The sequence below is a fragment of the Pristiophorus japonicus genome, chromosome 7 (assembly GCF_044704955.1).
Source record: "Pristiophorus japonicus isolate sPriJap1 chromosome 7, sPriJap1.hap1, whole genome shotgun sequence".
In the NCBI taxonomy this organism is placed as follows: domain Eukaryota; kingdom Metazoa; phylum Chordata; class Chondrichthyes; family Pristiophoridae; genus Pristiophorus; species Pristiophorus japonicus.
This window is the reverse complement of record NC_091983.1, coordinates 133,656,173-133,679,352: the sequence shown is the minus strand read 5'-3', so window position 1 is coordinate 133,679,352 and position 23,180 is coordinate 133,656,173. Positions and strand designations below refer to the sequence as shown.

Below are 23,180 nucleotides of genomic sequence, written 5' to 3'. Positions count from 1 at the left end.
CCTGGTTGCGCAATGCAGAGGAGGGTACAAGCAGAGATATGGTATGGGGAACCTGGGTGCAATGCTACAAATGTTTCAATCATCTCAGTAGATCACGAAACATTAGTACAAAGCCACACTCTACTTCATCCTGCTGTGCCTCTCATCACATCCCCATCACTCTGCCTTCCCTACCCTACTCCTGCACATCCTTACTCATGCCAACTTACCTTGCACCTCCACTCATCCCTCTCTATTTACATTATCTCATCCCTATCTCACTCACCCCTCACATTTGCCCACATCCTAGTGCAATCATACTACCTAAAAATACACAAGGATAGGCACTTGGGTGTTTTATGTAAAGTTTCTGTTAATGTGGTGTCAAACATTGAAACCTTTATTTTCAACACGTTGCATTCGTGGACAGATTTGTGTGCACCTTTGAAAGTGGCTTAGTGAGTTGCAGTGAATAATGAGACATAACGGTACCCACCCCCACTCTTCCCCCCCCCCCCCCCCCCCCCCCCCCCCCAATGGTGATGAGTGTGAAAGGGATGGCTTGGGCATTGCAGGGATGCTTTGTGGGGTGGTATCAACCTGGCATATCAGGTGGCAGCCAGGTGTACAGCATCAAGTGAAGTAAATCTGGCCATGGTGAGGCCATCCCTGCCTCCTGGGCAGCAATGTGGTTGGGTACTGATGTCCTGTATCCTGTACAGAATCAGTTGATTGAGGAGAAGGTTGGTGTTGTTGCTGGTGTGCCTGATGATGCTGGTGTTCGGGCTAATCATGGTGATATTCTGAGGACCAAGGTGAGAGATCAAGGGCACCCATGCTGATGGAATAGATGGCAGATGTAGTAGAGATGACAGAAGCGATCTGTGGGAGAAGTAATGAGGTCAGATTGGATAGAGACTTGTGTAAAGACTTGCAGCATCTTGAATCTGTAGAGGAAATCAGTTTAGAGAAGCAAGTGGCTAAGGGAACATTTCTCAATCAGCTGGGAGCTTTGATTTGACATTTGAAGCTGTCAACTCATCAGTAGATTCAATGGCCACTGACCTCCTGCCTCAGCTTCACACATGAGGTCTAGGCACAGCAGGAAACCAGTGGGCGACCTGTCAGATCCAAAAAGCTGAGGGGGAAACCATGGATGAGTGGCTGTAGACAAGCCACTAATGATTTTAATTGCCTCCCCTGACAATGTGTTTTGAGTCTGCTCAGCGCTCATGGACCCGACATTTAGTAAAGGCACGTGGCGGCTGGTTCACAGCGGAGTCCCTACTGCTGGGGGAAAAAAACACCTTCCTACTCGACCTGTCACGCCCACTGACCCTGCAAAATCTAGCCCCAGGTTTTTAAAAAGCTATGATAAAATGTAGATCTAAGCAGGTTATTTAATTTAGATTATGATTGAATAACTAAACGACACAAGTATGAAGTAATTGAGTTTCAAGCAAGGCTTAAGATTAGAAATATTTCCCCCTTATAGGGCCCAAGTTTCCACAGGATAAAAAACGGGCGCCCCTCCGAGCTGGGCGCCCGTTTTTCGCGCCTAAAATGGCGCCAGAAAAAAAACGCGCTATTCTCGAGCGATTTACAGCTCCTTGTCTGTTTGGCGCGGCGCCCAGGGGGGCGGAGCCTACACTCGCGCCGATTTTGTAAGTGGGAGGGGACGGGTACTATTTAAATTAGTTTTATTACTGCCGGCAACGCTGCGCGTGCGCGTTGAAGCGTTCGCGCATGCTCAGTGTGAAAAAAAAATTGGCACTCGGCCATTTTTGTAGTTCTTTGTAGCTGTTTAATTTTTGAACATTTTTTAATAAAATCACATTGCCATCAGCACTGAGGCTTCCCTTCTCACTGTCTCCTTCCCCTCCCTCCCCTCCGCGGCAACAAGCCGCTGGCTCCTTCCCCTCCCTCCCCTCCCTCCACGGCAACAAGCTGCTGTCTCCTTCCCCTCCCTCCCCTGCGCGGCAACAAGCCGCTGTCTCCTTCCCCTCCCTCCCCTCCGCGGCAACAAGCCGCTGGCTCCTTCCCCTCCCTCCCCTCCCTCCACGGCAACAAGCTGCTGTCTCCTTCCCCTCCCTCCCCTGCGCGGCAACAAGCCGCTGTCTCCTTCCCCTCCCTCCCCTGCGCGGCAACAAGCCGCTGTCTCCTTCCCCTCCCTCCCCTCCGCGGCAACAAGCCGCTGGCTCCTTCCCCTCCCTCCCCTCCCTCCACGGCAACAAGCTGCTGTCTCCTTCCCCTCCCTCCCCTGCGCGGCAACAAGCCGCTGTCTCCTTCCCCTCCCTCCCCTCCGCGGCAACAAGCCGCTGTCTCCTTCCCCTCCCTCCCCTGCGCGGCAGCAAACGGCGGTTTCCTTCGAACGATGTCTGAAGCACTTTCACACAGGTAGGAAGATGGTTTATTTAATCTTTTCTTGGCTTATAAATGTTTATTCAGGTTGGATTTATTTGTATAATATTTGTAGAAGTATAAATAAGAATTGATTGTAGAATTTAATGAGTTCCCTTCCCCCCCCTCCCCCCTCCACCTTGTTCTGGACGCCTAATTTGTAACCTGCGCCTGATTTTTTAATGTGTAGAACAGGTTTTTTCAGTTCTACAAAAATCTTCACTTGCTCCATTCTACTTTAGTTTGGGAGTACGTTTTCACTGTGGAAACTTTGAAATCAGGCGTCAGTGGCCGGACACGCCCCCTTTTGAAGAAAAAATTCTGTTCTAAAGTAGAACTGTTCTACCTGACGAGAACTGCAGAAAAAAAAATGTGGAGAATTGCGATTTCTAAGATAGTCCGTTCTCCACCAGTTGCTCCTAAAAATCAGGCGCAAATCATGTGGAAACTTGGGCCCATAGTGTAGTATAGGCTTCCAGCAAAGTCTATTACAGCTATGTTGATTAACACAATTAAAGTTGGTAGTTATGAATAGAAATGGAAAAGATATATATGGAAAAAGATGATTTAATGCTATTTAGAATATAAATGCACGTGAGCTGCAGAGAATAAATAAGGCAATGTTGGATCAATACTGTGAAGTTTATTTTATTATTTATGGGGATAGGGTGCAATTTTACAGAACCTTGCCTCAGAGTTAGATAGAATCCATGATAACTAGATTCTGGGTGAAATTTTCCTGAGATCTTGTGTACCATTTCTGCAGCCCACTGAAATCAATGGATGGTTAAATTGCAGGTACTACCACTGAAATTTTTTGCCTGTGAGACTGCACAGTGGGCTGCGAGAGAACACCACCGCAGGTCGGGAGTATAAGAGCTGGAGCATGCCACTGCAGCTTCCAGCATGAGCCGCTCCAAGTGTGCGATGGCTTCGAGGTGGGCAATTGGGTGACGTCATCAGGACCCAGGTCGCGCCGTTTGGAGCGTGAGCAGGAGCATCGGCTGGGCCCTGGTACAGCAGAGGAGCAGAAAGGTCATGGCGAACTTGCGACGAGTGATCAGGGCGGTGGAGCGATGAGGGATCGTGGCTGAGATTTGATGGGTGATTGTGGTGGAGGTGCGGCGAGTGTTTTTGTGGCGGAGGTGCGGCGAATGAGGATACGGGGCCCAGAAGAGCCCAGGGCCCAGGGGCAGCACGGGCCAGCCCACCGTGTGATGTGTGTGCACATTCAGTCCATGCAGCAGAGCAGATCTCCAGTCGTCCTCATTAACCCTTACCACTGGATAAAGACCTAGCTCTGTCAAGCCCGTGTAGTGGCTGATGCGCAATGGTTACCCCACACTTTTTTTTAAACCACGAACATGCATCTCCGCCCCCGATCCCCCCTCAATTGGAGTTCAGGACTGGAACATCGGGTCCTTCATTGAAACATCTGTGAACTCATGTGGAAGCAAGTCATCCTCGTTCGAGGGACCGCCTATGATGATGATGGTGGTCTCATAAATGTTGCCAATATGTTGTGCTGGGAAAGACCTTAAATGAGTTGTGTGTCCTTTTCTCATTCCATGCTTTCTTAGTAGAAATGAGCTAACTGAATTGAAAAGGACAAAGTTGATAAATGATTGGTACTTTCTATTTGTAAGCCAAGAAGTATCATCCGCCATATATTATTAAGTCGTTCATAGAAAGTCTAATACAGATTAACATTAGGTAATATGAAGTGATGAGTAATTAGTCAAGATTAAGTAACAACGATTGCTTGTTTTGCCTCATTTTATTAATGAACTGTTTCAAGTAATTGTGCTGCTTCCCATTGGTGCAGAATTACAAGATGATTTGGCAGTGAGGAAACTGTTCAAGCTCCGATATGCACAATTGCTTTGAAGCTGCAAATGTGACCTTTAACACTGCCAACACTCATTCACGGTTGGTGCACAGTTATATTTGTGCTTCTATAAATCTAATGGGAATCTTCCTTGATACTGAGGAAAGGTCTACACAGGCCAGAAAAACTAAGCGCGCATTCCTGACTGTATAGGCAGTAGGAAAGCTCAGCTTATCCATAGCCAGAACCACAATGGTGGACCTGGCCTAAGTGCTGCTGGCAGGACTTATTTAGGTTTGCTGTCGACGGTATAGTCCTTTCAGTTGGAAAACCCATACTCAAGGGTATTGTTATGTATGTAACAATGTAATACTTGCCACCAGAGGGCACGACTGTTGGAGTCCTAATCGTCACCTGCACACACGTACAGGGCCAGTATAAAAAGTTGGCTGCTATGTTATTTAGTCACTCTGGAGTTGTAATAAAGACTAAGGTCACACTAAGTTTAGCTCACAGTACTCAGCCTCGTGGAGTTCTTCTGTACACAACAGGTATCACTGCTTCTAACAGCAAGAACATTCAGTAGTTTATACTGTAAGGTTGCCTTCAATCATGCTGTTGCCATAGCAGGGAATTCAGTAGTTTAAAGGGGTGGGGGGTTGGATTCTTGTCCTTACCGGTTTAATCAAATTAATCGTTGGGGTTCAGGAAAGGTTTTCTCAGAAATTTTACTTGTTATTCACCTCAGTGGATCAGATGAGTTGTAAAGAGTGTGCAATGGTGTGGACTATTTGACTTGTTCGGAGTGGGTTGGACAGGTAGAAGGACCTCTTCTCTTTACATACTTGTATGTATAAAGCAGTTGAAGACCGAACAATGCAAGCTTCCCTCTTTCTCCCTCAGCAGATTTTGTTTAATCAACATAAAAGATGCTCCTCCAAGCAAAATTTATGTGATTTTGTTTGCAAACTTCAAATTGAATTATTTTTTGGGTTGTTAAACCAGTCTTTTCAATTAAGATGTGGAATCAGTGTTGTCCTCTCCCAAACTTGATTTATAACAACGCTAATCAGTAGATTTTGTTTGAAATGAAAGTTCAACTTTTTGGTCATTCATTGTGACCTCCTCTGGCTTAGCATTGGAGCTCATAGTTCATAAAATGGACTGGAAACCTCATTATGTAATTGCTAAACTTAGCCAGTTTTTTATATATTTTCTTTCTTCACCTAATATATGTAATAGTATAATAGTTTGTTTGTACCTTTTGGTATTGTCAAATGTGCCCATGAGTTCCTTTTTTCTACTTAGTATTCAAATTCTCTCCAGTGCCACATGTATGATTTGCTATTGACATATTGGGTCTTTGGCACATACATTTTTAGTAATTTCTGAACAATGTACTTTGGTACTGATTTTTGTATTACTTAGTTGTTGGGACTCAATTGATGAATAGTACCAGATATCTTGCTTACCTAAAGTATGTAGGCTGAGTCTTTAAAAATGCTTGCATAACTGCAATTTTCTTGATTAATGAGCAGTTCCTTTTCACTTTTAATAGGTGACATAGGGAATTACTATTATGGCCAGGGGCACCCTATGAAACCACACCGAATCCGTATGACCCATAATCTGTTGCTGAATTATGGCTTGTACAGAAAGATGGAAATCTATGTAAGTTGGTACTTGTATTTTCTAAACCTGATTAGCTGGGGAGTGGAGAAGGAGAACTGGCAGTAATGTAACCAGATTATTCTTTTTATTTTTCTATTAGCGACCACACAAGGCCACAAGTGAGGAGATGACAAAATATCACAGTGATGACTACATCAAATTTCTGCGGTCAATACGACCAGATAACATGTCAGAATACAGCAAACCGATGCAGAGATGTAAGAATACAATTTAAGTTGTATTGTACAATGCAATCATATAGGACCAAAAATTCAGAATTTATGAACCCTCCACAGATAGATAATGCTGGACTGAGGTATTTCTGATTACATTTATATCATTGTGGCTCAGTGTGTAGCATCCTCATCTCTGAGTCAGAAAGTAGTAGGTTTAAGTCCCACTCCAGAGACTTGAGCACAAAAATCTAGGCTGACACTCCAGTGCAGTGCTGAGGGAGTGCTGCACTATCTGAGGTGCCGTCTTTCAGATGAGACGTTAAACCGAGGCACCATCTGATCTCTCGGGTGGACGTAAAAAACTCCCATGACACTATTTCGAAGAAGAGCAGCGCAGCTATCCCTGGTGACCTGACCAACATTTATCCCTCAAACAAAATCACTAAAACAATATCTGGTCGTTCTCACATTGCTGTTCATGGGACCTGGCTGTATGCAAATTGGCTGCCACAACAGTGACTACATGTTAAAAGTACTTCACTGGCTGTAAAGTGCTTTGGGATATCCTGAGGTAGTGAAAAGTGCTATGTAAATGTAAGTCTCTCTTTAGGAAATTACACATGTCATCCAGTATTTGGTACAAAGGAGTCCAAAGTTCGAACTTCGTCCAGTCAGTTCTGTGTTCAAATATAACGCTCAATTTGATTAAAGCTCCTCTCTCTCTCTCTCTCTCTCTCTCATATGACAGCTGCATATCTGAAATGATTGTGTAACTTCAATTCTGTTCCTGGCTGGCAAGAAGGAACACATAAATGAAAATTTTCCTCAGATTCCATAAGGTTGCATGGTGTGGAAAATAGAACTATCACCCCATTGCAGTTGTGCTCAATGAGGTTGGGTAGACTAAAGGAAGCTGTACTTTTCTCATAATTGCCTGGAAATATGCTTCACGGTGAATTAATTCAACAACTGCAAGTCAGAAGGGGCCTTGATTAACATCTCATCCGAAGGGTGGCGCCTCAGTACTGCAATGACATACCAGCCTACATTATATGCTCAAGTCCTAAAGTGGGGCTTACACCTTTAACCTTCTGACTTGGAAGCAACAGGTCTATCAACTGAATCATTACTGTTCTGACACTTGTGTTAGTAGTAGAAGCAATATGTGCTGATGAATTGAGACTACCCATATATCATCGAGGCTTATTGGTTTAAAAGCAGTTTCTACTGTTAGTACCCAGTGACAGATTGGTTAACAATTATACAAAATCAATCTAGTGAATTAATCTTTTAATTGTTTTTATTTCGACAGTTAATGTTGGAGAGGATTGTCCTGTATTTGATGGAATGTTTGAATTTTGTCAGTTATCAACAGGAGGTTCAGTGGGTGAGTTTTTGCAAGATTTCTGGGCATGCACTTTTGCATTGACAGCTGTAATTTACCGCAAATTTTATTGCAAGTAAAATTTCTACTGAGTAAGTCAAAGTAATTTTAATTTTCCTCTTCTATACAGCTGCAGCAGTAAAACTCAATAGGCAACAGACTGACATTGCAGTCAACTGGGCTGGAGGTCTTCACCATGCCAAGAAATCTGAGGCATCAGGTTTTTGTTATGTTAATGATATTGTTCTCGCCATCCTTGAATTGCTGAAGTAAGTAAAACAGTTATTGTCTTTTTAAGGGCAGTAACTGACTTTATTTGGCTTATTCTGTAGAACTACAGTGCAGTCCCACTGTACAAATAATCAGTAGAATGTTCGATGTAGTAATATCACTTAAGGGAGAATTATGTCTAACTTGACACAATCCTAAATTTTCTGAAGATGGCACCTGTACAATATTTTATATTTTTTAAATTGATAGGTAGTGTAAGATTTCTAAACCTCTGGCATTAAATTGACAGCAAGACCAATTTTAAAGCAATTTGGAATGTTTATTAAACGCACACACATGCACGCAGCCTACCGAACACAACAGCAGTCTGTTAGTATCCTACGAACTCTACTTAATTACAACGGGTAAGTTAATGAGTTATAGATATATACTTTCTTAAGAGTCCAGCAAAGCATGAGGCCGCCTTCTTTGCTTCTGGTTCTGTAGAGGGAGGCTTCCTGCTTCGCCGCATAGCAATCAAAGAGCGAGAGAGAGAACATGCTTTGCGCTTGCCTTTTTAGTGTCATAGGGTCCATTGTCTCAACATAAGTTGGGAAAGCCCCAGGATTGGGTCTTGGTTCCAGAGTAGTTCTTTATTGGATTTCCTCACACATGTGACTGCAGGAATTGGAACAGCTCCTTGTTTAGGTTAATCGTTTTCCCATTAACACCTTTTCTAGTTTGGTGAGCTTTGATGGGCCTGCCCACCTCGCAAGTCATGTTCCTTTTGTTCCTTAAGCTATGCCCAGAAGAGGAAACATGAACTTGGAAGTATCTGTTTTGTCTCGTGTTCAAACCGCAGCCTGCCTGTAAAATCTACACTTTCGACATTTGTACATACACACAATTCACCTTTATTACATACATTCCATGTCAATTTTTTCATTAATGTACACTTTTATTCTTACAAATTCCCCGCCTTGAGGGGGAAATATCCTTATTCACCCCTCATTTGGTTTATTTCTCAAGGCTTGCATATGGTAGTTCAGTTTTCTAAGGAGTTTTCTCAGGTAGCAGCTTATGATAATCCCCACCACTACAATTATGGCTTGTGCTAGTATCATAAACATTGAGAGGGTCCTGAGCTAGGGATGTTGTCCTACATTATACACTCTTTCCCACCATGGGCTGACTCCTAGCTTTTGTCATCATCATAGGCAGTCCCTCGGAATCGAGGAAGACTTGCTTCCACCCCTAAAGTCAGTTCTTTGGTGGTCGAACAGTCCAACACGAGAGCCACAGACTCTGTCACAGGTGGGACAGATGGTCGTTGAGGGAAGGGGTGGATGGGGCTGGTTTGCCGCAGGTTCTTTCCGCTGTCTGCGCTTGATTTCTGCATGCTCTCGGCGTTGAGACTCGAGGTGCTCGGATGCACTTCCTCCACTTAGGGCGGTCTTGGGCCAGGGACTCCCGGGTGTCAGTGGGTATGTTGCACTTTATCAGGGAGGCTTTGAGAGTGTCCTTGTAGCGTTTGCACTGCCCACCTTTGGTTCGTTTGCCATGAAGGAGCTCCAAGTACAGCACTTGCTTTGGGAGCCTTGTGTCTGACATTCGGACTATGTGGCCTGCCCAGCAGAGCTGATCAACTGTGGTCAGTGCTTCAATGCTGGGGATGTTAGCCTGAGTGAGGACGCTGATGTTGGTGCGCCTGTCCTCCCAGGGGATTTGTAGGATCTTGCGGAGACATCGTTGGTGATATTTCTCCAGCAACTTGAGGTGTCTACTGCACGTGGTCCATGTCTCTGAGCCATACAGGAGGGCAGGTATTACTGTAGACCATGAGCTTGGTGGCAGTTTGGAGGGTCTGGTCTTAAAACACTCTTCCTTAGGCGACCAAAGGCTGCACTGGCACACTGAAGGCGGTGTTGGATCTCGTCATCGATGCCTGCTCTTATTGATAGGAGGCTCCCGAGATATGGGAAGTGGTCCAGGGTCGTGCCGTGGATCTTGATGACTGGGGGGGCAGTGCTGTGAGGTGAGGACAAGTTGGTGGAGGACCTTTGACTTACGAATGTTTAGCGTAAGGCCCATGCTTTCGTACGCCTCAATAAATACGTAGACTATGTCCTGGAGTGCGGCCTCTATGTGCGCAGACGCAGGTGTCGTCCGGGTACTATAGCTCAATGACAGAAGTTGGGGTGGTCTTGGATCTGGCCTGGAGATGGCGCAGGTTCAACAGGTTCCAACTAGTTCTGTCGTTTAGTTCTACTCCAGCGGGAGCTTATTGACTGTGAGGTGGAGCATGGCGGTGAGAAAGATTGAGAAGAGGATTGGGGAGATGACGCAGCCCTGTTTGACCGGATGTGAATTGGGTCTGTGATGGATCCGTTGGTAAGGATCTTGGCCTGCATGTTGTTGTGGAGCAGGCGGAGGATGGTGACGAACTTTTGGGGGCATCCGAAATGGGAGGGGGACACTCATAGAAACATAGAAAATAGGTGCAGGAGTAGACCCTTCGAGCCTGCACCACCATTCAATAAGATCATGGCTGATCATTCCCTCAGTACCCCTTTCCTGCTTTCTCTCCATACTCCTTGATCCCCTTAGCCGTAAGGGCCATATCTAACTCCCTCTTGAATATATCCAATGAACTGGCATCAACAACTCTCTGCGCCAGGGAATTCCACAGGTTAACAACTCTCTGAGTGAAGAGGTTTCTCCTCATCTCAGTCCTAAATGGCCTACCTCTTATCCTAAGACTGTGTCCCCTGGTTCTGGACTTGCCCAAAATCGGGAACATTCTACCTGCATCTAACCTGTCCCGTCCCGTCAGAATCTTATATGTTTCTATGAGATGCCCTCTCATCCTTCTAAACTCCAATGAATAAAGGCCCAGTTGATCCAGTCTCTCCTCATATGTCAGTCCTGCCATCCCGGGAATCAGTCCAGTGAACCTTCACTACACTACCTCAATAGCAAGAATGTCCTTCCTCAGATTAGGAGACAAAAACTGAACACAATATTCCAGGTGAGGCCCTGTACAACTGCAGTAAGACCTCCCTGCTCCTATACTCAAATCCCCGAGCTATGAAGGCCAACATACCATTTGTCTTCTTTACCGCCTGGTGTACCTGTATGCCAAACTTTCAATGACTGATGAACCATGACACCCAGGTCTCATTACACCTCCCGTTTTCCTAATCTGCCACCATTCAGATAATATTCTGTCTTCGCGTTTTTGCCCCCATAGTGGATAACCTCACATTTATCCACATTATACTGCATCTGCCATGCATTTGCCCACTCACCTAACCTGTCCAAGTCACCCTGCAGCCTCCTAGCATCCCCCTCACAGCTCACATCGCCACCCAGTTTAGTGTCATGGAGATATTACACTCAGTTCCTTCATCCAAATCATTGATGTGTATTGTAGAGTGCGGCACTCCACTATTCACTGCCTGCCATTCTGAAAAGGACCCGTTTATCCTGACTCTGCTTCCTGTCTGCCAACCAGTTCTCTATCCTTGTCAGTATATTACCCCCAATACCATGTGCTTTGATTTTGCACACCAATCTCTTGTATGGGACCTTGTCAAAAGCCTTTTGAAAGTCCAAATACACCACATCCACTGGTTCTCCCTTGTCCATTCTACTAGTTGTATCCTCAAAAAATTCCAGAAGATTTGTCAAGCATGATTTCCCCTTCATAAATCCATGCTGACTTGGACTGATCCTGTCACTGCTTTCCAAATGCGCTGCTATTTCATCCTTAATAATTGATTCCAACATTTTCCCCACTACTGATGTCAGGCTAACCGGTCTATAATTACCCGCTTTCTCTCTCCCTCCCTTTTTAAAAAGTGGTGGTACATTAGCTACCCTTCAGTCCATAGGAACTGATCCAGAGTCGATAGACTTTTGGAAAATGATCCCCAATTCATCCACTATTTCTAGGGCCACTTCCTTCAGTACTCTGGGATGCAGACTATCAGGCCCCGGGGATTTATCGGCCTTCAATCCCATCAATTTCCCTAACACAATTTCCAGCCTCATAAGGATATCCTTTAGTTCCTCCTTCTCACTAGACCCTCGGTCCCCTAGTACTTCCGGAAGGTTATTTGTGTCTTCCTTCGTGAAGACAGAACCAAAGTATTTCTTCAACTGGTCTGCCATTTCTTTGTTCCCCATTATAAATTCACCTGAATCTGACTGTACGGGACCTACGTTTGTCTTCACTAATCTTTTTCTCTTCACGTATCTTATAGAAGCTTTTGCAGTCAGTTTTTATGTTCCTGGCAAGCTGCTTCTCGTACTCTATTTCCCCCCTCTTAATTAAACCCTTTGTCCTCCTCTGCTGAATTCAAAATTTCCCCCAGTCCTCAGGTTTGTTGCTTTTTCTGGCCAATTTATATGCCTCTTGGATTTAACACTATCCTTAATTTCTCTTGTCAGCCACGGTTGAGCCACCTTCCCCCTTTTATTTTTACTGCAGACAGGGATGTACAATTGCTGAAGTTCATCCATGTGATCTTTAAATGTTTGCCTTTGCCTATCCACCGTCAACCTTTTAAGTATAATTTGCCAGTCTATTCTAGCCAATTCACGCCTCAACCCATCGAAGTTACCTTTCCTTAAGTTCAGGACCCTTGTTTCTGAATTAACTGTGTCACTCCATCCTAATAAAGAATTATACCATGTTATGGTCACTCTTCCCTAAGGGGCCTCGCACAAAAAGATTGCTAATTAGTCCTTTCTCATTACACATCACCCAATCGAGGATGGCCAGCTCTGTGGTTGGTTCCTCGACATATTGGTCTAGAAAACCATCCCTAATACACGCCAGGAAATTCTCCTCCACCGCATTGCTACTAGTTTGGTTAGCCCAATCAATATGTAGATTAAAGTCACCCATGATAACTGCTGTACCTTTATTGCATGCATCCCTAATTTCTTGTTTGATGCTGTCCCCAACCATACTACTACTGTTTGGTGGTCTGTACACAGCTCTCACTAGCGTTTTCTACCCCTTGGTATTCCGTAGCTCCACCCATACCGATTCCACATCATCCAAGCTAATGTCCTTTCTTACTCTTGCATTAATTTCCTCTTTAATCAGCAATGCCACCTTGCCTCATTTTCCTTTCTGTCTATCCTTTCTAAATGTTGAATTAAATGGTTCTGTGAGGTGGAAACTTAGAGGGGATGTTGAGTACCCAGCCTTGGTCAACCTGGAGCCATGTCTCCGTGATGCCAATTACATCATACCCATTAACTGCTATCTGCGCAGTTAATTCGTCCACCTTATTCCGAATACTCCTCGCATTGAGGCACCGAGCCTTCAGGCTTGTCTTTCTAACACACTTTGCCCCTTTAGAATTTTGCTGTAATGTGGCCCTTTTTGCTTTTTGCCGAGGGTTTCTCTGCCCTCCACTTTTACTTTTCTTCTTTCTATCTTTTGCTTCAACCCCCCATTCTACTTCCCTCTGTCTCCCTGCATAGGTTTCCATCCCCCTGCCATATTAGTTTAACACCTCCCTGATAGCACTAGCAAACACTCCCCCTAGGACATTGGTTCCGGTCCTGCCAAGGTGCAGACCGTCCGGTTTGTACTGGTCCCACCTCCCCCAGAACCGGTTCCAATGTCCCAGGAATTTGAATCCCTCCCTTCTGCACCACTCCTCAAGCCACGTATTCATCTGAGCTCTCCTGCGATTCCTACTCTGACTAGCACGTGGCACTGGTAGCAATCCTGAGATTACTACTTTTGAGGTCCTACTTTTTAGACCCTCGCGGTTGACAGGTTGGTGGAGGTTGGTATAGCTCTGCTGTTTATGGCACAGTTCTGTCTCATCTGTATTAAATGTTTCTGTGAGGTGGAAACTTAGAGGGGAAAGTTGATGGCCAATGTTATCCACTGCTCTCAGGGCTTCTGCTTGTTCCAGAAACTCTACTCTGAGGTCGGTGATGTTATGAATGCTTATTGGTAGCAGCCCAGTACAGTCGGGGCGGTTGGCATGAAACAAAAGGTGGGCGTCTTAATGGGGCACTCCTGACTCCCATGCCTCATCGTCTTGGCATTGTTGGTTACGCAGTATGCCCGTGACTCGAATACGCATACTGGGCCTGATTCGGTCCCCACCTTGTAAGGTGTACGCCACATATAGGGGATTCACTATAGTACAATAACATCTCCAGCGGAGACCTTCCCCTTCCCGTATTTCCAGTGCACCGTCGCTACTCAAAGCATACCCATGACATTCGTAAGTCATGCTGCAGCTCCCGCTTCCCCATCTTCCTTCGGCTTCGGTCGTGGCGAGTATCGTCCCGACAATCATAAGGAACCGTAACATGGTTCTGTGGGAGACAAGATCAGTGTAGTGTTTATTCTTTGGCAGTTTTTAAACTGATTAATGTGATACCATTTCTTGTACTTAACACCCTTTTTCCCCAGTAACTGAATCAAATCAACCGCGGAGTTTAGTCGGTCTATAATCGTACGCGGTCCCCACCACCTGGGTTCAAAGGCATGCTTCTTTTTCCCATAATTTGGAATAATTACGGAGTCCCCCACCTGATATTCAAAGGGATGAACTTTCTTGTCAAACTACCTTTTAATTTGTCTTTTTGACTTCCCCAAATTGGTGGCCACAAATCGATTGATCTGATCGGTGTGATCTATCGCTTGCTTCAGCCACTTGGAACTACATATTGTCAGGGGACTCATCCCTGTTAGTGTTAGCTGGCCTGGCGTTCTGATGAGTTCCCCCAACATGGCCTGATATGGGGAAACCCGTGTTGTTTTATGAGGTGTGGACCTCATTGCCATTAAGCACATTGGCAGCATGTTAGCCCATTGAGTGGGGTGGTCCACGTACAATTTTGTTAACATTAACTTGAGGGTCCTGTTCCCCTTTTCGACCCCTGAGGATGACTGAGGGTGGTGATCAATATGTAGTTTGTGTTTTATCCCCAACATTTCCTGCAGGTGGGTAAAAATATTACTGGTTAAAGTGCGAACCTTGATCACTGTCCACTTGTACTGGTACTCCCCACCTACAAAACACATGATTTAATAATGTTTTGGCTGTCGTGATTGCGGTGTTGGAGCGGCAGGGGAACACTTCAATCCATTTAGTGAATTGATCCACCACCACTAGGGCATGCTGAAAATTGCCTTGCGCCCGTGGAAGTGGCCCAGTGAACTCTTATCTGGAGGTGAGTCCATGGCCCTTGAGGTGGGGGCGCGCTTTGAAGCAAGGCTTGGTTAGTGCATGTGAGAGGATTGTACTGCAGGCACGGTAGGCAACGTGCCACATATTGGTCAATTGTTTCCCTCATGGAAGGCCACCAAGCTGTGGATGCAACCTTATAGAAGGTTACCAGGGCCGAATAGTGCTCTGCCGTGGGGTGGGAGTGAAAGAGGGAGAGCAGTTCCTGACCCATCTCTGGTGGAACACACACATCGGGCAGGCGTTTGGTTATCTTTTTAACATCAGCAACTGCTCCGCTGAGTCAGGGGCAGTGGCTAGTATGGTATTGGAGCCCAGGCTGTTGGTTGAGGAAGGGGTTTGCCTTCTTCGTCCCAGGCGCTTACAAATGGCATATGGCCAGTATTGCTCCTGCAGGGATTTTAAATCTAGGTGATCTGTTGGGGAGCCCTTGCTAACAGCATTGCAGGGCTCAACAACTATATCCTCTATCTCCCCATCAATTGCAGCATCCTTCGCTGCTCTGGAATTTCCCTCACTATGTGGACCCCTTTTTCTGTGGGCTGCTACCTTTCCTATGAAGCAGGGCTGGGATCACTTTTTAAGGTATGGCCAGCGCAGGTGTAACCAGGGCCCATGGACTAGGGCCCTACCATCTATTACACAATAGTCATTTTTGTGGTTATAGGGGCAAGGAGAGCATGGTGTTTATAGCATAGGCACTATCTGACCAAATATTCACGGATCTATCTGAGGTTTCCTTCACAGCGATTCGAAGTGCGACAATTTCTGCATATTGTAAGGACTGTCAGTTGCATTTTCGCTGGATGGTTCTCTTTGGCAATACCACAGCATACCCGGTATGGGGGGGGACGTCTCGATGTGATATGAGGACCCATCGATGTAGACATCTGGGGCTTCCTGTATGGACTCTTTCTGCACAAGATGCATCTCGAAGTTAATCAAGGGTAACGGACATTCATGCGGATCCCCCTCAGATCAGAAATTGTGGCAGCAATGTGGTGGGTTTGGAAATGATATCACTGTCTCTTTCCATAAATTCCAATGTCCATTTGCTGAGGCGCTGCGAGGAAACAAGCGAATCTCCAGGTTTCATCAGTAGGTTCAGAGGTGTGTGAGCGCTGTGCAGGATGGTAGCCTGTAACCCAGTAATAAAAGTAGTGATGTACCGACCAGAAGACGGTACATGATTCGAGACGCATATGCAATGGGCTATAGTCGATTAGCTCGCATTCGGCACAGAACTGCAGTGAGGCTTTGTTCTGTGGCCTCGATCACTAAATTAAAGGGCTGCGTGAGATCCGGAGGAATCAGACATGTGGCCTGTATCACTGCAGTTTTTTATTTAGCTACGGATTGGGTGTGAGCATCAGTCCATGCAGGGCATATGTCATCATCCTGCAGTTTTATCAAATCATGCAGGGGGTTTGCGCACTCTGCAAAGCTGAGGATAAAGTTCCTTTGGTATCCCACCAAACCCAAGAATGATCATAGGGCTGTTTTGGAAGTGGGCAATGGCGGACACTGTATTATCTCCACCTTGAGAGAGTCAGGATGATCCCTCTGGAGAAATGGACACTCCTGGAAAGGTGACACGTTCTTTTACCAATTGAGCCTTACGGAGATTCATCTTTTATCCCGCCTGACCAACAGTGTCAACAGTTTGTGCAAATGCTCCTCCATGCTATCGATTGCCAGCAGTAGGTCGTCTACATACTGTAGCACGCAGGTAGGGCGCGAAAAATCTTTCAAAACTGCAGCCATTCTTTTGTGGAAGATCATGGGGGCATTGTGGAACCCCTGAGACAAGTATGTCCAGGTGTAGCTCTGGTCCTCAAATGTGAACGTGAATTTGTACTGGTCTTCCCTTTTAATAGGGATACTCCAGAATCCATTGGTGATGTCGAGGGTCGAGAAGTACTTGGAACAAGCAGGAATTTGAGATAATATTTGGGATCTTCTCTTACTACCGGTGAGCCGGCTGGTATTACAGAATTTAACTTTTTGTAATCAATAGTCAGTCGCCAGCTGATATCAGGCTTTTTAACTGGCCATGTGGGTGAATTGGTCGTGAAAGTGCCTGTCCTAAGAACACCCCCTGCTCAACTAGGGATTTTATGGTGTCTCGGATGTAAGGGTGACTCTCCCTTGGGATGATGTACTGTTTAGTGAATGAGTGGGGGGGTCCCTCAATGGACTCTTCGCCTGCTATTTTTCCACAATCGTGCTTGCACGTGGCGAACACCAGTAGATGATCCTGAAATAGCTTTGCCACAGCTTCATTTTCGCTCTTCAGATAGTCATACTTAGGTGGCTTTTTAATAGCAAAAACCGAATGAGCATCTGAAATTTCTATCATTCTCGCATTATTTCGCAATCCCATCGAAACACAGTCCCAATTGTAATTATTACCCCGCCATACTGACAACAATCAGTCCCTAAAATTCCCCTTCTGTCAGGGGTGGTCATCAGCATTGGCGCTGGTACCTTACAGGTGATGCCTCCCAACTGAAGTTCAGTGGCCTTCCCTATATATGCGGTAGTTGTATCACCATTAAACTCTTTTTAATGGCCAGAAACCCTTTAGTTAAAACCACGCTGGGCATAGCTGCATGGAAAAATAGCATGGCGTTCAGGGTATGGGGTATGGATGATGGTAAAGGCTGAGCCAGTATAGATAAGCATAATCTGTTGCCAGCCCCCTTTTAAGACAACAAGGACTACTGGTCTCCTGCTACCATCACATCAGAATCCCACTTCCGACCAATCTTTGGGGGCTGGACCCCTTCATAGGGTGGATCCTTGGAGGGGTCCCTTCAATGGGTGTGCATTGACGATTGCGTGCACTGGTAAATGATTTTGCATCTCTTTCTCTCCCCCCCCCGGTGGCAATTTGGACTTTCATGAGGGTTATTAACTGGTCCAATCGTTGATCTGTCCCAGAGGGCTTGGATTCGTCCTTCTTTAGAAGGGTAATTAACTGAGCCAATTGTTGTTCCATCCCAGAGGGTTTGGGTTCGTCCCTCGCGAGGTATATATGCGTTGCACCGTGGTCTGGTGCCCGTCTGGGTCTGCTGCAGTCTTTTGTTAGGTGACCTTCTTACAATTAAAGCACTGTCCCCTAAAGGGCTAGTACCTAGATCCCTCCATCACTGACACTGGTTTCTTTACGGTGGGTGGTGACTTTACCTTTAACTGGTCTTTTACCATCTCCCAGGCTTTTTGAGCGTTGGTCTCTATATCTGTCAGCTGATCAGGCCTCATGGCTATGCCCAGGATGGTTTTAGCTAAAGAGTAGAGTTGGGTCAGGAACATCGATTTAAATTGTTCCTGATTCTTTTTTGCTGCAGCATTTGCGGGTGCATTCATAGATATTGTACAAGTGATTACTGAAGGCTCTAAGGGTCTCATCTGGGCGCTGTTTGGTCTGACTAAGCATAGCCACTAAGTTTAAGTTTCAGATCCCTAAATGGTTTAGGATCTCGGTCACGACTGCAACGATCGCTGTGCCATGCTGGAGGATTGGGTCTGGCAGATTATTTTTTAGAGAAGTGGAACAGGCCACGAGAATTACTCGTGTTAAGTCTCCCTCTTCTAACTCAGGGTGACCCCTGCTGAAATCTGCCTACCTCCTTTTAACTCTTAGTGGGTCATCCCCATCATTAATGGGCCCCAACTCGTGGCTACCCGCCGTGGTGTCAGTACCAGATATGGGCCGTGAGTCGGTATGGTTATTGGTGATGTGACCATGCACATTACGCCGTAAAGTAGTAATTACTACTGCTACGATTGGCCCTTGTGTCTCCAAGGTATCCCATCCTTCGCCACCCTCCTAGGGATTATACTGATTGCCTTTCTCTTCTCAATCTGTCTTCCCCTTGTCCCCTTCTGTTGTGGCTTCCTGTGTATCTGCGGATACCAGGGCCTGCTGCTGCCCTAACTTACTCTTTAGCTGCGCTACTTCTAGTTGGCACCGGGAGCGGTCTGCCTCCCTATGTGGCCTCTTAATTGCTTCCCTTAACATCCCTCTCGCATCTTCTACCTCCTGCCAGAGCCTCAAGTTTTCCAATTTGTATTTCTTGAACTCTAATCTGTTTTTGTTTGCTGCAGCAATTAAATTTGAGAGACTTTGTTGCTGTAGCAACAAAGGTGCCTGTTTGGTCCCTCTTTCTAATTGTTTAATACTATGGCTTAATTGATCGATTTCTTGTCTCAAATGCTGGATTTCTCCCTCCTTTAACTGCCGAACAAGCTGGATGCCGCCGCCTTTGTGTTCTTTTATACTTTGAATCTCTCTTTTAGCCAAATCTCTCTTACTTGTAATTCTTTTAAATCTTATATCTCTTCCCATAAATTTCGAATCTCTTTTGCATCCTGCCTCATTACTGTGCTCAGAGATGAAGAACTAATGTGTCCCGAATGCCAAGGGACCATTTGTCTGTTTGGGCCTTAGCTTTCCCTCATCTATTCTCTCACGGATAAATGCCACGAGCTCCCCAAAGGATGCATGTTGGCCCTTACAGATGCAACGTGCCCCTTACAGATGCATCATGTCCGTAACACTTGTAAGTCCCTTAGGACACCTTTTCGTATATTTTGTATATTTGATCAGCTACAGCTACATCGTTTGCTGGCTTTTTGTACGTCACGATCCCTTCATCCTGTGTCTTTTGAATGTAACTATTGGTGGATCTCACCTTAAACAGTTCCAGCTACCGAGACAACTGCCTCTAAAATGCAACTCTCCCGATCCGTTTAGCAGTTTATAGTTTTAAACTTCATAACACAGGTTAGAATCACAACTTCTGAGATATCCAGTTGTTTAAAAGAATTATCTAAAGCCGTCTCGCCAGATCCCGGACGAGTCCCCAATTTTGTAAGATTTCTAAATCTCTGGCATTAAATTGACAGCAAGACCAATTCTTTTAAAACAATTTGGAATAAATTTATTAAACACACATAAGCACGTAGCCTATCGAACATAACAGCAGTCTATTAGTATCCTACGGGGCTCTACTTAATTACAACAGGTAAGGTAATGAGTTTAGATTTACACAGATTTACAATTCCCTCCGAGTCCAGCAAAGCACGTGGCCGCCTTCCTTGCTTCTGGTTCTGTAGAAGGAGGCTTCCTGCTTCGCCGCGTGCTCATCAAAGAGAGAGAGAGAACATGCTTTGCGCTTGCCTTTTTATTCTCATAGGGTCCATTGTCTCAACATAAGTTGGTAAAGCCCCAGGATTGGGGATTGAGTCTTGGTTCCAGGGCAGTTCTTTATTGGCTTTCCTCACACATGTGACTGCAGGAATTGGAACCGTTCCTTGATTAGGTTAATCGTTTTCCCATTAGCACCTTTTCTAGTTTGGTGAGCTTTGATGGGCCTGCCCACCCCGCAAGTCATGTTCCTTTTGTTCCTTAAGCTACGCCCAGAAGAGCACACTTGAACTTGGAAGTATCCATTTTGTCTCGAGTTCAAACCGCAGCCTGTCTGTAAAATCTGCACTTTCGACATTTATACATACAGGGCTCAAATTTCCCCAGGAGTTTTCCCGCTTTTTTTGGAGTAACTTAAAAATCGCAAATTTCCCCATTTAATTTGCTCCTGTGTAAGTCAGTTAGTTGGGTTTTTTTTTAGTTTCGTTTTTCTCTCCAAAAGGGGGCGTGACTAGCCACTGATGCCTGTTTTGGCCACAGAAGCAACTTTGGCCAGCTAAAGGTTACTCCAAACTAACTTAGGCCAGTCTGTGTGACCACTTTTGTAGGCACAGAAAAACCTTGCCTACCTTTAAGAAATCAGTGTAGGTAGCCAGAAATGGGGGGCGGAGGGGGAGGTGAGTTAGAGGATTCTAAAGCACTAAACACCTTAACAGCATCAGCGCAATATCTTCACGACATCATCAAAAATAAATGAAAGATAAATCAGCTGCTGAAAATAGAGCAGTCCTGCCTTGCCCTTCGGCCAGGGCTAGGGGCGGCAGGCATGCATGACTGTAGGGGTGAGGGATGTTTTTTTTTTATAGTTGTTCCTAAATGTTGTGTGGTGATAATGGAACATGATTCAGTTTTGATGCAAAAAATCTTTTATTGGAAAGTTTACAATGCACTTCCAGAACAACAACAAGAACAACAGCAGAGAAAGGCTGCACCCATCTCTCACCCACATATCGGGGAATGTGCACTTCCTCATAGGGGTGGTGATGGTGGTAGAGGGGGGCTGGGGGCCCGGCTTGGGTCTCAACAGAGGCTGTGTGGGGATTGCAGTGAGAGTGGCATTTGATTGTCAGGCCTGTGTACCCTTATTGCAGCAGCCAGCTCCCTCATGGCATCTGCCATCGTTTGCACTACCTCTGACATACCCACCCTCATTTTCCGTCTCAGTGCTGATATTTCTCCCAACAGTGTCGCAACCTCATCACGCACCCCACTGACAGTGGCCACGAGTGATCGGGTAAGGGCATTGGTCTCCTCACCCAATGACATAACCTGATGTACATCTGATGAAGGCTGCATCTCAGGAGAGACTGGTCGGCTTCTCCTTCCCCCTCGCCGTGGGTCTGCCTAGCGGCACCCCTCCAGTGCGAGGCGCAGGCAGGGACGGTGTGGCCCTGGATGTACCAACCTGCATTCCACCACCGCCACTGGCACCCGCAACCTCGGAAGGTGTGAAACCAAGGACTGTCGTGGCAGAGCTCATGGAGATGTCTGGCAAAGTGATGCCCTGTACCATGGACTGATCCATATTACGATCAGCATTCTCCCGTGAACACAGATCCATGGACCCCTCCTACCCCCACCAGCCTTGGTCTTGCTATTGAGGGAGTGCAGCGAAAGTTCACCAGACTGATTCCCGGGATGGCGGGACTGACCTATCAAGAAAGACTGGATCAACTGGGCTTGTATTCACTGGAGTTCAGAAGAATGAGAGGGGACCTCATAGAAACGTTTAAAATTCTGATGGGTTCAGACAGGTTAGATGCAGGAAGAATGTTCCTAATGTTGGGGAAGTCCAGAACCAGGGGTCACAGCCTCAGGATAAGGGGTAAGCCATTTAGGACCGAGATGAGGAGAAACTTCTTCACCCAGGGAGTGGTGAACCTGTGGAATTCTCTACCACAGAAAGTTGTTGAGGCCAATTCACTAAATATATTCAAAAAAGAGTTAGATGAAGTCCTTACTACTAGGGGGATCAAGGGGTATGGCGAGAAAGCAGGAATGGGGTACTGAAGTTGCATGTTCAGCCATGAACTCATTGAATGGCGGTGCAGGCTCGAAGGGCCGAATGGCCTACTCCTGCACCTATTTTCTATGTTTCTATGGAGCGCACGCATCTGGATGATCTTGTTGATGTTCAGGATTGTCGTCGTCTTCTGCAAAATGCAACAGATCAGTCAAATGGTTAGCAGCACAGGAGGGGGCAGGATGGGTGGAATGAGTAGTCTCACATGTAGCAGGCCAGTCAGCAGGTTGATTTGAAGGGCAACGATGCATTTTCATCATTGACCCTCACCCTTGCGAGTGGGCCCAGCTTGTGCAGAGCTGATTCTTTTTCTGCAGGTACGACTCAGCAAGACAGAAACCCTCTTCCAGGGGTGATAGTTGGTGCAGATTTGGAGGCCCCCCCTCCTGTTCTAGTTCTCTCCCTTTTGTTGTCGGCCAGTTTCTTCTGCAAAGCTGAAAATATAATTTTTGCCACATGGTGAGCTGTTTATGGATGGTACATATACAGATGATCACAGTAACAATTGCAATTCTATTTAAAACTCAAGATAATACACTCACTACTTGACCAATATCCCGCCATTTAATTTTACGCTGGCTTCCAATTCTTGTGATATTCACTCCTGTGGAGAATTTTGCAACTAGGTTCCAGCGTGTCCTCATTTCTTTGGGTGGAACTTTTGTGGGACCACTCTTACTGATATTCAACTCCTGCCATCTGTCCTCAATGACAGTGACTAGTTTCTTCACACTTGGGTAACACAGTTCTCACCTTGCATGCACCTATGCAGCACTCCTTTCCACTCCCTCAGCCACCCAAAAAATCAATATTAACAGCTTGCCTTCCAATATGGCCCACTGCCAATGCTGCTGATGCACTGAGGACACTCTCCCTTTAAATGGCTGATTGCCAAGGTTCCTGGCCCTTTGCGCATGCGCGCAAGCACAAACGGACATGCGTACCCCTGCCGGCACTCGAAGACACGCTGGGCTCAAGCCCCGCCTCCCCACCAGCTGCGTTGAGCAAATGCGACCCAATCTCCGCCCCCTGCAGATTTTGCAGTGCCACACCACGGGACCACAGGGA

General features: G+C 45.9%; 1 protein-coding gene across 2 annotated transcripts in view; it reads left to right on the top strand.

Annotated features, from left to right (window-relative positions):
* Positions 1–23,180, top strand: part of LOC139267278 (histone deacetylase 2) — a 93,337-nt gene that overhangs the window by 41,123 nt on the left and 29,034 nt on the right. For both annotated transcript variants that reach the window (XM_070885332.1, XM_070885331.1), the window contains 4 exons: positions 5,766–5,878; positions 5,979–6,096; positions 7,367–7,441; positions 7,569–7,707. In XM_070885332.1, the coding sequence (XP_070741433.1) occupies positions 5,766–5,878; positions 5,979–6,096; positions 7,367–7,441; positions 7,569–7,707 (445 nt within the window). The remainder of the gene's footprint in view (positions 1–5,765; positions 5,879–5,978; positions 6,097–7,366; positions 7,442–7,568; positions 7,708–23,180) is intronic.